We start from the raw sequence: 12055 nt of genomic DNA on the forward strand, positions 1-12055 counted from the left end.
ATTGTCACTGTTTTAATGTCACTGTGATCCAGACAAATTTCTGTGAATTAATTGCAAATGACAATTTCTGTCTTTTTCTGAAATTTATGCAAGACATTTTACCATAAAAAGAACAAACATTGACACTTATGTCAGCTAACAGGTAACAAGATATGGCAAACAGAGAAATGCAAAATAGCTATAGGATTAAAACTGTCTGATTCAATATAAAATGATCAGATTTTTTTCTGTCAAATATCCAGCAATGGCCAGGCTGTAATAAATGCACATGCAGTTAAACCCTCATTCTCCTCATAACTCTCACTCACATAGATGAGGTTCTCTTTGAAGCGTTTGCGCAGGTTCTCTATGAAGGCAGCCTCGCTGGTGTAGTTCTCCAGCAGGACGAAGTCCTGCACGCCCACCCGGTCTCTGGCTGTCAGGGCGGACTCCATCATAGCCCGCACCCCGTCACTAGCCACCACCTAGAGGAGGACAAGCAGGGAAGAGGATGGGGTTAGTGACTGAATATAACAACATAACCTATGTACTGTAAAACCTCATCAATCAGACTCTGCTTGTCCCACGCAAGGGCAAATTGAAGAAATGATGAAGGACCGAAGAACACCAAAAGCTACACATCACACACACATAATCCATCCTTATTAAGAGTTAGAAAGAAAGGAGAGGGCTAAAAGAAACAATTAAAATCATAAATCAGTGCCGTTGGTAGTAAAAAGTAGCAGTACAACTTGTTTCACATGCAAACAACATCAGACACTTCAGATACACTACAAGTATCAGATGTGTGTGGAATTCAAACTGGGGCAGGGAGTCCTGTATTGGTTGGCTGCACTGAATTGTTGTCAGTGTTGTAGCTTATATCTGAATTCTGTTTTAATTTTACTGGAAAACTGATCAATACGACAGCAGTTGCCTATCAGAGAACCTTATTCTCCGATCAAACACAAGTATGCAAGCATATGTATTCTTCAGGGAATCAATTGAGTTTCAGTGTTCCATAGTTTACAGTCTGTCTGAGTCTTTTTGCCATAAAATCTAAAATTTACAGAAGACCTTTTATGCTATTTTTCCCTCTCCTTCAGTGTGTTATACAGGTATTTCTGTATGTAAAAGGTCTTGGAAGTGAAAAAGCCCAAAGCCTACACCAATGGAATCTCCTCTCTCCCACAGAAAACACTGCTCCTGAAACGCCTCGTCAGTAGTCTCACCTCTAATTCTGTGACTTTGTGACATCACACTACATCACACATTAGTATAAGTTATGCCTTTATTCAAGGTAAAAGTGAAGTTAACTGGAAGCTGAAAACACGACACAGCCAACTGGAGACACGGTGAGTAGTGCTGGCTCAGGCGTGTGAGAGCCGACCAACCAGAGTAGACTGGGAATTTGGGAGGGGGACCTTAAAGAGACAGCAGCTAAAACACAGTATCTCAGACAGAGAGGGAATACAATGCTGCTGCGCTGGACAGTATGAGAAAATTGCTGCATTTCTCTGAGCATTAAAGCATGTAAAACTATTCTAACAGTAACCCAAAACAAAATTATGCACCTGAAAATGAGCATATGTCTCCTTTAAATGTAGGATGTGAGCACAAATTATCATCCGTCATCTGAAATCAATCTTCGTTGAGATATAACTGTTTTTTTGTTTTGTTTAGTTTCTTTGAGCAACTAAAATTCAAGTTCTTCCTGTTAAGAATAAGCTCCCAATCTACACTTTCAGACCAATGCCATGAACCACTGTTTGAAGTTGAAAAGCCATTCACAGACTTCACATTGATTCACACACAAACAATACATACAGGTGGAGACTGTCTGATTATACATCATCCAGTGTCCTAAAAAACTGCCTCTAAGTGATCTTAACACCTCTAAAAATTGAAATGAAGCCAAGCCCAAACGAGGGGAGGGGAATGATCACTTCAGCTGAACTTCACCAAACCCCACCCAGGATGCACGTCTATCTAAAAATATACAGCAAAAAATTCAAATCAGAAGGGAAGTTAAATTGCAACACTTACATTTTTAAGATCATCGAAGCCAAGGAAGCCGTTTCCTAAAATAGAGGCCTGAGTTTTACGCATAAGATTGCGAATGTCACTCACATCCATGTTCAACACGTACCGAGTTGGACAGAACTAAACCAGCTCAATTTGTGCTGGAGGATATATGCAGGGACAATCAGCGCAGGGACAGGGACAGGGACAGGGACAGACAACACACACAAGTACAGCAGGTGTTGTTGTTGTGTTAAGCAGTACAGTAGTCTTTATCCCTCAGGAGAGCATAAAGAAGAGATGAAGAAAGAAAGAGAAGGGAAAGCTTGAGGGAGGAGAGAAGTTATTAATTAGCGCTGGGTGAGACAGGAGGGAAAAATACATAGAGGAAAAAAAAGAAAAGAATAGAGAGGAGATAATGGGTGCTAGGTTATGACTCCAGTCCTGCACCATCGCTCCATTTTAACTCATCTGGAAAGTTAACAATACTCCCTGACATTCCACACAGGAGTGACCCAGACAACACAACACAGAGTCCATTAAATCACTCCATTGCCTCTTTTCATTGCACAACAGACACCGACACACAACATCTTGATCAGATTTTACACAAGTATGCATGAGTATGTTTGATCCTGGGGTTCAAAGGAGAACTGCAGTCTCCCATGGAGCTTCATGCATAGGCAGAAACAATGGGACACCAGTGTGGACCTTGGTCTATGTCCACAAGTTGACAGAAACAGAACCGACACCACAGCAGATCCCTTCCAACCTAATAACATTAGCTAGCACTCCCTGTTATGTTTATGCTGTCTAATTAAGTGAACCACCCCTGTCCTTTATCTTTACAGCCTTTCAAAGAGCCAAAGTGGCCTGGCTAAGAGGGAGACTGATAGCGCTGACTCACCTCTAATCTTTATGATCTGATGATGACTCAAGCTTTCATCTGTGTTTCATCTGTCTCTTTTACTTCTTAAATCCAGTGTGTGTGTTAGAATATGTGTTTGTGTGCACATATCCTCACAAGGACACAACAATGGCAAAAATCCAAAGTGTTTTGGACAGTTTAGAGATGTTATCTCTTTCAGGACAGAAGGCTTTTATTGTTAGATTTTATAACACCCTGCAACATACACCACATTAGCCACTTTCACTGTGGACTTCCTCAGCACATATTAAGGGTTTACAGATGCCTCTGTCTGAAACTAAAAGCTACTACATGGCAAACCACACATAAGGAAGAGAAACAAATGATGAGGAAAGGAAGCGGACACACTGACAGAAGTTGTAGGTGTGGATAACGATACACTCAAAACTTAATGGTTGCATTTAAGGTTAAGTTATAATCCTCAAGGATGTGAGAGTTGACTCCCGACTCCCTTAGCTTTGGACAGGAGTTTTTTTTTCGGATGGGTGAGACAGTTAGAGGTTGCTGTCAAAGCAGGGTTCAAGTTACATGGGAGCCAATGGGAGCTGAGGCTCAGCAGTGATCTTGGGAGTGATCTTTCATGGGAGCTCAGACTCTGAGCTCAATGTAATTAGTAATTTTTACATTAATGATATACATAAATTAAAATAAACACATTCCAGAGGAACTACGCACCATATTCTCTCGTGAATGACCTGGACAATGACCACATAAGTCTCTCTCCGAGGTGTGCGCTGTCATACATTTTCATATTCAAATTAAATAACTGTTGTTGTGATCTACTTTACACAATTGATGCAAGAAGTGGGCTGCTGTGTGTGTATGAAGGTCATGGACACGGACTAAGTGATGAAGTGAAGTCACTAGTAACAGCAAAATCCCAGACTCCCTTACAAATCGTGTGATTTTAAGAGTTGTTGAATCGTGAGAGAAACTTAACAAACTTTGTGAAATGGCTACAGTAAAATTTTAAGAATCGGTGCCTTCTTGTAGAATCAGCAATAAATACAATACAAAGGCGTTTCTTTTGCTGAAAAAGCCTGTCTTTTTTTCGTGTTTAAATGCATCATGAGTGCTTCTGTGTCTGGAGTGCATCGTACCTCCCTGCAGCTGTTTAAACACACCGTTTCACCATTTACACCAAATTTATTAAAGAATATAACCTATTGATGATAAACATGTGACATTTTACAAATCAAGTAAACAGTGACTAATATTAATTGTTTTTTTGCAGAACAAAGTGTAAAAAGTCACCAGACTCCCTCAAAAAACACTACATTTTGAGACCCTAACCCTAAACATTGAGAAATATCGTATAAAACAATTTCTTAACAATGTATGCCTTCTTGTTTATTCGGCCTACAGCTGGGAAGTGAGACCCGGTTACCTGAGATACATTTAATGCCAGGAGTGAATTGACAGGCTCTCTCTTTCTGTCTCAGAACACAGCCTTTCACACATCCCATTTGTCTTTCTCTTCCCTAATATTAGTAACAGTTAGGGTTATTTGTTTTAGAGACCCCCACAAAGCTCAGATTATAACTCGAACCCTGTGTCAGAGTGATAGTGGTGACTACAATCCTGAGCTGTTGAGGATCCCCCACTGTAGATATTGTCAAACACCCATTTGGTAGACATTTCTTAATGCTAATTCAGTAATAATTCATTGGATTCACAGGAAATACTGCTTGTATGTCAAGTAGAATCAGTTACGATTGACTGACTCTTATTAAAACAATGTTAGTTTGTTTTGCTGCACTGTAAGCAGATACACTAGGTGCTGTTTTGTTGTTTTTCTGACAAAGTAGCTGTTCAATAAGTGTTTTTCTGTTGTATTAATCTGCACTTTCTGGACTGTTTTCATGGGAGTTGCAAAATCAACCAGGACTGAAATCTTGAAGTTCATAACTTCAAACTAAAGGAAATAGCAAATAGCTTTGGAATGCATAAACAGTAACATGCAAAAATAAGTGTTCATACAAGCATATGTGAGCTCATATGTTCAGCATCCCACACATTCTCATTTCTTTTACCCAGGTGTGAGTGTATGTGTGTATGTGTGTGAATATCATTCTTTGTTCCCTTTTCCTGATCCTCTCACCAGGCAATCAAACAATATGGGTCGTATTTTGACCTGTTCACTTTTTTATGGCGATAAAAGTCCCCACTTTAATCACCACCACTAACCACTAACCACTAACGAAGTAAGTTACCACTGCTTTTGTGGTATTGGTATTGTGATTTTTCGTGAATTAAGAGGGAGGAGGTGTTTAGACCAAAGACCAAAGGAGAAGCAAAACAGACATTTACAATTAAAAGTCATGGTTCATAAAACCCTCCAAATATTACAGGAGGAAAGAAACCAGAGCCTCATTTCCCCACCTCTCCCCTCCTCTATATATTCTCTCATTCACTTTCCCTCCTTGTCTTCATTTCTCGCCCTCGCTCTCCATTACTTCATTGTTTCCCAGTGCTGCTCATAGTGTTTGCTTTCCTGCATGTAATGCTGCACACCGGACCTCCACCCGGTCTCAGGAACACGCCAAGTATGTGCCTACCCCGTTTCGCCATGTCGTCATGTTTTCCAAATCCTGTGTAGCAAACAAGGCAGCTTGGAGCCAGGTTAGCAGGAGGAGACCTGAGAAGGTGAAACTCTCTGCTGAGACCTCAATCCATGCTAACGTTTGACTTGGATGAGTTTCTGTGGGCAGGTAACAATACATAAGGAAATGTGAAACATTATTCACCTAAGGAGAGTGCATTGGCTGTCGTCCCCCCCCCAATTACCCTGTCTATCAACCTCTGTCATTCATTCTTCTACAATCCCATCATGGTCAACATTACACCTGCTCAACATCACCATGCTGGCATGCTAATATCTGATATTAGCATTTAGCTCAAAATCTATGTACATGACTGTGGCCCTGTATTGTAATTGCCAAATATGATACCTGATTTTTTGTGTCAAGTGTGTTCAAAAACTTTTTAAATACCAGAATAGTCATCAATATGTCAGTATGATAGTGGCAGGTGAATGAAACGAACGAACGGGTCAGGAAACTGGTCTTCTCATCACTAACAAGAAAAAGAAATATTCAATGTCAGCTCTTACTGCTTGACAGTTTTGATATTTCTTGTTCCAGACACCAAGACTTGGTGTGTCTAGACAGAGATTAGAGGTATAACACTGGTGCAAGAGCACTGCAGTTTTTCAGCATGTCAAATGGCAAATGCAAGAAATTATCCAAAATGTATGTATTTAACACTCTCGCATGCCACCTAGTATTTTTTGCCATCTATTCTAATCATTGTATCTTGAGTTCTTTCTGAACCAATTCTTCACACTTTATCGTTCTTATCCCTGTGCTTTCTCCTCCCTTCAGTGCCTCCGTACTCTTTCAAATGACCGATTGAACAAGAGACCATATCTAAGAAAAGGGGGAAAGCAGAGGGATTTGATCATCCAGCCAGCCTGTGAACAATAGCAGTTTGACCTTTACATAGCCTCGGGTGTGTGCGCAGAGATCAGATCTCACACTGTTTATGTAAACCTTATCTAACCTGCCGCTTTCAGTGCAACATACAGTGCTCGCTATGCAATCATGAAGGATAATGATGATAATAAGTTGGAGTTTTGCAGTGTTTCCTGGCTTATTTATGTTGCACCACTGCTTTTTGTCATTGCTAATAAAAAAAACACTGAGCACTTGCTATATATCGGTATATAAGTATATATAAGTACGATCTTATCCATTAGCTTCATTAAACTTTTACACATACCTGTCAACAAGGAGATTTTGCCAAGTGTCCAAAAACATTATGTAATAATTTTTTCTACATTTAAGAGCTACAACCCTTTGTTCACCACTAACTATAGACTGTGTATTTCCATTGCAACCAAGATTAAAGAGATGGCCATGGCTGTATGCTGACATCTAGTATATTGTATATTGTTGTAGTATCTATAATAGTACTGACAAATCTCATATTCCATGTCTGCCTATAAACAATCTAAAAATTAAGCATATTTGCTTTATCTATAGTATTTTCAATACTTTAGAGCTGAACAATTTATTAATTGATTGATAAGTAAAGCGTTGGAAAATCTTCAACAATTCTGATAAATGATTAATCACATTTTAAGCATAAAATGCCAAAGATTTACTAATTTGAGCGTCTCCAACATGACGATAATAGTCGTCATGTTGGAGACATAGTTAGCTATCTTTTCAGGGGGCTCTCTGCCTTTAGCCCAAGTTGAGATACCCATGATGATATCATCAGAGGTATTTTTTCCAGTTTGGAACACCCCCTTCTGAGCAACAGAAAACACTATATTCTGAGTCATGCCAGTAAATATTAAACTGAACTTTATGTATTTAGAAATCAGTTGACTGCCTCTGATTATTTCCGGCCACATATAACAGGCCTGCATGTAGTGTCTTTGTCAAACTAGACTAGACTAGGGATTCAAAGAGCTAATAAACAAATCAGGTCCAAGAGTGCTTAAACCAACTGGCGTTAAATATTTGTATGTTAAAGATCCAGGTTGAATATGCAAAAAAGAGACCAGAGGAGTGCAGCAGTCAGTGCTTTTAAGAAAAAAAAAAACCCGACTTCTTCTGACTTCTGTTTCACATGATTTGTGCAACTTTTATAATGATAACCAAATGAGCGAGGCGTGTGGTTCTGATGAAGAAATGGTTAGCCACGTGCAGAATGTTTTGCACTTTTTCTACACATTTTTCAACTATGAATCAGTTGTCTGGCACTGATCTCTCCTCTTCTCTCATATGTTCTGCAACAGCTGGTAGAAAGAAAGGGGCATGAAGTGAAGGGTCCCTAGATCCATTTTTGTGACATGAACGTCATCCTATAATGAAGCCAAGTGTGACATGGTTGGTACCCTGTTGGTTTTGATGGGACCGCAAGCCAACCACAGGCTTTATTGAACAAGGAAGTGGCCAACAAATCACAACACATCCCAACAAATTTTACAAATTAAGTGTGAATTTCCCACTCCACACCTGCACAGGATCCAATTTTATTTACATTTTGATTATGATTACCATGGAAACGCCCCTCCAGGCTTATCAGTGAGCATGTTCATTTCCATCCCTAGAGTGTGCAGAGCCTCTGCAGAGCAGTCAGACAGGTGGGACGAGCTGGCTGACAAATGATCCAGCCTACCTGAGTGCATATGGGCCAAAACAACACAACCAGCAGCTGGGGGTAGTTTATATAGCATGTTTGATCCGTTCTCTCACGAAGGACCCACCATGTGTTCCTGAGTAAGCCCCTTTATTCCTACCACCTCCATGTGCCACTATAACTCACCCTGGAGGGGGCAGGGAGCAAGTGAACACACAACTTTAATACTGTGGATTCACATAAGTATCCCATTTATCTTATGATTGTCATTTTGCGTAACTGATTACAGCCATTAAAAACATTAAAGTGACAACCTAGACTTATGTAGGACTGAAATATTGTGATACGGCATCATATATCATATATCATAAAAGCACAAATTGCTTAAATATCCAAAAAATTATATCCACACACCTAAAACTACTTATACAAATGCTGTCATATTAGTACAGGCACACAATAAAAGCTATGTCTAGAGTAATAAGAGGAGTTTGATTCATCTGTACCGGACAGGCAGTTGAGTTTCACCTTGGTTTCACTCAGCCTTACAGCAGGTTGGTTAACCCTAAAACTGTAGTAAGCATTAGCTCAACGACAAACCAACCTGATTCCATTATCCTCATAGTTTAAGTTGAGTAACAATCTTACTTTTACCTTCAAATAACAAATTAATCATTCTTTATGAGACATTAATGAGTCACTTGGTCCAACGCAGGAATTAACAACACTAACTTACCCGACCCCAACGATACTCCATGGCAGCTCTGAGGTTTTCAAGTCATAGGGTTTGTAGTCCAGGTACAATAAGATATATTACTGAGCCATTCAGAAGCGGTTCACTTGTCAAGCTTCATTGCAACTGTTATTCTGTCTAGAAAGTGACTGGAGTGGAAAGCCTGAGAGAGTGAGGCGAGGCCAACACAAACTACCTATTCAACTAAAGACAGATGCCTTGCAGGCAGTAATGACAGGAATCTCTCAGTGCATTGTACTATCCTGACGAGTCCTCCAGCTTCCACACACACTCTTGAAGGTTCAGAGAAGGCTTTTAGAAACTAATCAAATCCTTATGTATGCTACGACCCCGATTCGCAAAAAGTTGGGACACTGTGTCAAACATAAACAAAACAGAATTTGCTCAACCTTTTTGACAATATATTTAATGTTTTTACTTCATCAACATCATCCGTTTTTGTAAATATATGCTAATTCCGAATTTGATGCCAGCAACATGTTTCAAACTAATTTGGACAGGGGCAACAAAAGACTGGGAAAGATGTGGAATGCTCCAAAAACATCTGTGTGGAACATTCCACAGGTAGACAGGTTCATTGGTAACAAGTGATAGTATCAAGATTGAGTATGATAGAATCCTCGAAAGGCTATGTCAATCACAAACAAAGATGGGTTGAGGTTCACCACATGATTGTGTAGGATTGTATATTACTACATGGGCTAAGCAACGCTGCATATAACTGTGGTGGGTAAAAAGATGATTGCACTCTGGTTTCTTAAGATATACACAGTGTCCCAACATTTTTTGAATTGTGGTTGGAATATCAGCAAGAGCTTATAAGTCCCATTACATCACACACTTTCATTAACATGCTCACTCTTACTCTCAGTCAAAGCCAAAGTATGCTGCCCAGCCACACAACACTACAGTGTCATTGCCTCGCCCTGAGGCGGTGAGAACATGAAGGCACACCCTCTTGGATATCAAACAGATTCGGATTCAAATAGCTCTGACTAGGGATGGACGATATGGATTTCTTTCAACAGTACAATTACTGATAATTGCCTGCCTCTTGCAACAGATAACCGCTCATTTTTTGTTTACATTTTTCTATTTTAAAGAGTTGCAAATGTAAAGTTTATGTGCACCTGAGGGTAAAAAGGGCTCAAATGTAGTGAGTAAAGATGAGTGATTTAATATACCAAACCATCTTACTGACATCATTAAAAACAAAGACCAGTTCTGACTGCTCGATTTTTTCTAGTAAAACACTGAAAAATACAGAACACACTGGAGCATTAAGCTCCTTTAAAAGAAGTGTTTTGACATAATTTGTCAAATGACACCTGCCGATTGTAACAGAAAGCTTACTTTGTTATCAATCAGACTACGAATGTGTGTGGTGACCACATCATACATGGCAGGTAGGGACATGTCTGCAAAGTAGCAGCGGCATGGGAGAGAATACCTGGGCATCAAATGTGCCATTAGCCTGCTAAATCCTTGGTCTTTGACCACAAAAAAGGGCTGATCGTCAAGTGCAATAAATTCTGTGATTTTCTTGGTAGTTGCTTTGGACATTGGGTTATCTTTAAAAAACTTCCTGCAACTATTTTCGAATGTCTGTTTCATAGGCACTACTGTAGGCAATGGAGCACTCGTCTCTTAGTGTGGCAGAGCTAGCTGCTGCTGCTTCGTATATATTTGACCTATAATATTTGTTGTGTTAAAACTGAGACTTTTTTCCTCCTCTCAGAACCCTTGCGAAACATGTATAGCAAATTGCAATTGTGTTGTCTTCTGAAACTTTCATTTAAATGCCCATGTGGGTGACCACACCTTTGAACCACTAGCGTGCTGAGCTTGTTGTCATTCCACTCCCCCTACCCCCTCTCTTCTTTGTTTTCTCTGTGTTAGTGGCAGATAGCAAATCAACTTTTAAGCGGCATAGTGCCACCTGCTGTATCGGGAGAAGATGATGCTAAGATCGAGGAGGAGAAAGTACTACGGAAAAATGATAGAGACATGTGACGTGCAAGTGAACAGTAGGCTGGCACCTGCCTCTCTCTCACCTGTGTCCTTGAAGTTCAAGATCACACTGTCAAGGTTGTAACACAGATCGAATGCCACCATAGGTATTCATTACAAATAAAGCAGCTCCCAAAAACCTCCAAACTCTCCAAACTCTCCACTTCAACACTCTGACACACAACTCCTTACCTTTCAATCTTTAACGCAAACCAGCATGTGTGGATAAGAGATTCCTTAACTCACACTTAAACAATAAAATGTGTCTGACTTTTCAGTTCAACAATCGTGTGGCTGTGCGTCTTACCAAAGGTCTGTACTTCATGGCTCCTGCCCCGCTCTTGACTGATATGGGACGGGGTTTTTTTATGCTCCAACCACAACGATAGTCCAGCTATAAGAATGTGGCCTCCAGCACCGCGTCCGACCACTATTTAGCTGAGAATTTGCTTTTAGAAGCTCTCCCCTTTGTCCAGAGACCCAGCTGCCATAGCTTCTCCTCTTACTGCTGCTCACACACACGCCGAACACACACACCTCACTCTGTTTCTCTTGCTCACCAATCGTTCACCCACTTTTCTTTTTCCCTCCGTCCCTCCCTCCCTCCAGAGGAAATAGTCCCTGTGTTAGGTGACACAAACCCCCTCCTTCCCTCTCTCTCTCTGTGCTTTTTCCCTGTTGCCCTCTCTGCAATACAACAGGCACTCATGCGAGAAAACTTGCCATAGTTCCTCACATTTTCCTCTCTGTTCTTGCTCTCTCTAGTCTTAACAGAAGTAAGAGAATACAAGAGGGCTAACAACTCTCCTGTCATATGAACACACATGCACATCTGGACCTGACAACCCCTGGAGGGAAAAAAAACGACGAGAAGGGAAAAATGTGTCCTGATCCCAAAGGGGTAAAGAGTGTGTGTTCATCCAAGCGTGCTTGTGTGAAAAAGGGAAACACTAAAGTAGTTAATGGAGCAAGAGTCGTTAAATAATCTTCTATTTGAGCCAAAAGAGTTTCCTTTTCGTCCCCTCCTGCCTTTATTCTCTCCCTTCACTCCCTGCTCTCCTCACTCTGCCATTTACAAGTTGGAGCAGAAACAAGTAGCCAAGAGTCCCACTGTCATAAATATCCAGCTCACACACACAATACACACCCACCAATTCATGAATACAATGATGCACACATGCATGCACATGGACTTATCATCATTAGTACAA

The 12055-nt window shown here is 40.5% G+C and overlaps 1 protein-coding gene across 3 annotated transcripts in view; it reads right to left on the minus strand.

Moving 5' to 3' along the window:
* LOC311256339 (unconventional myosin-Ic-like) overlaps positions 1-12055 on the minus strand; it is a 66036-nt gene that overhangs the window by 24650 nt on the left and 29331 nt on the right. For 2 of the 3 annotated variants that reach the window (XM_084351289.1, XM_084351291.1), the window contains exon 2: positions 309-464. In XM_084351289.1, coding sequence (XP_084207415.1) covers positions 309-464 — 156 coding nt within the window. Of the gene's footprint in view, positions 1-308; positions 465-11151; positions 11310-12055 lie in introns of those variants that run through there. The other variant, XM_084351290.1, reaches the window with a different exon arrangement.

This window comes from Pagrus pagrus, assembly GCF_965226575.1.
Source record: "Pagrus pagrus genome assembly, chromosome: 4".
NCBI classification, from domain to species: Eukaryota; Metazoa; Chordata; class Actinopteri; order Spariformes; family Sparidae; genus Pagrus; species Pagrus pagrus.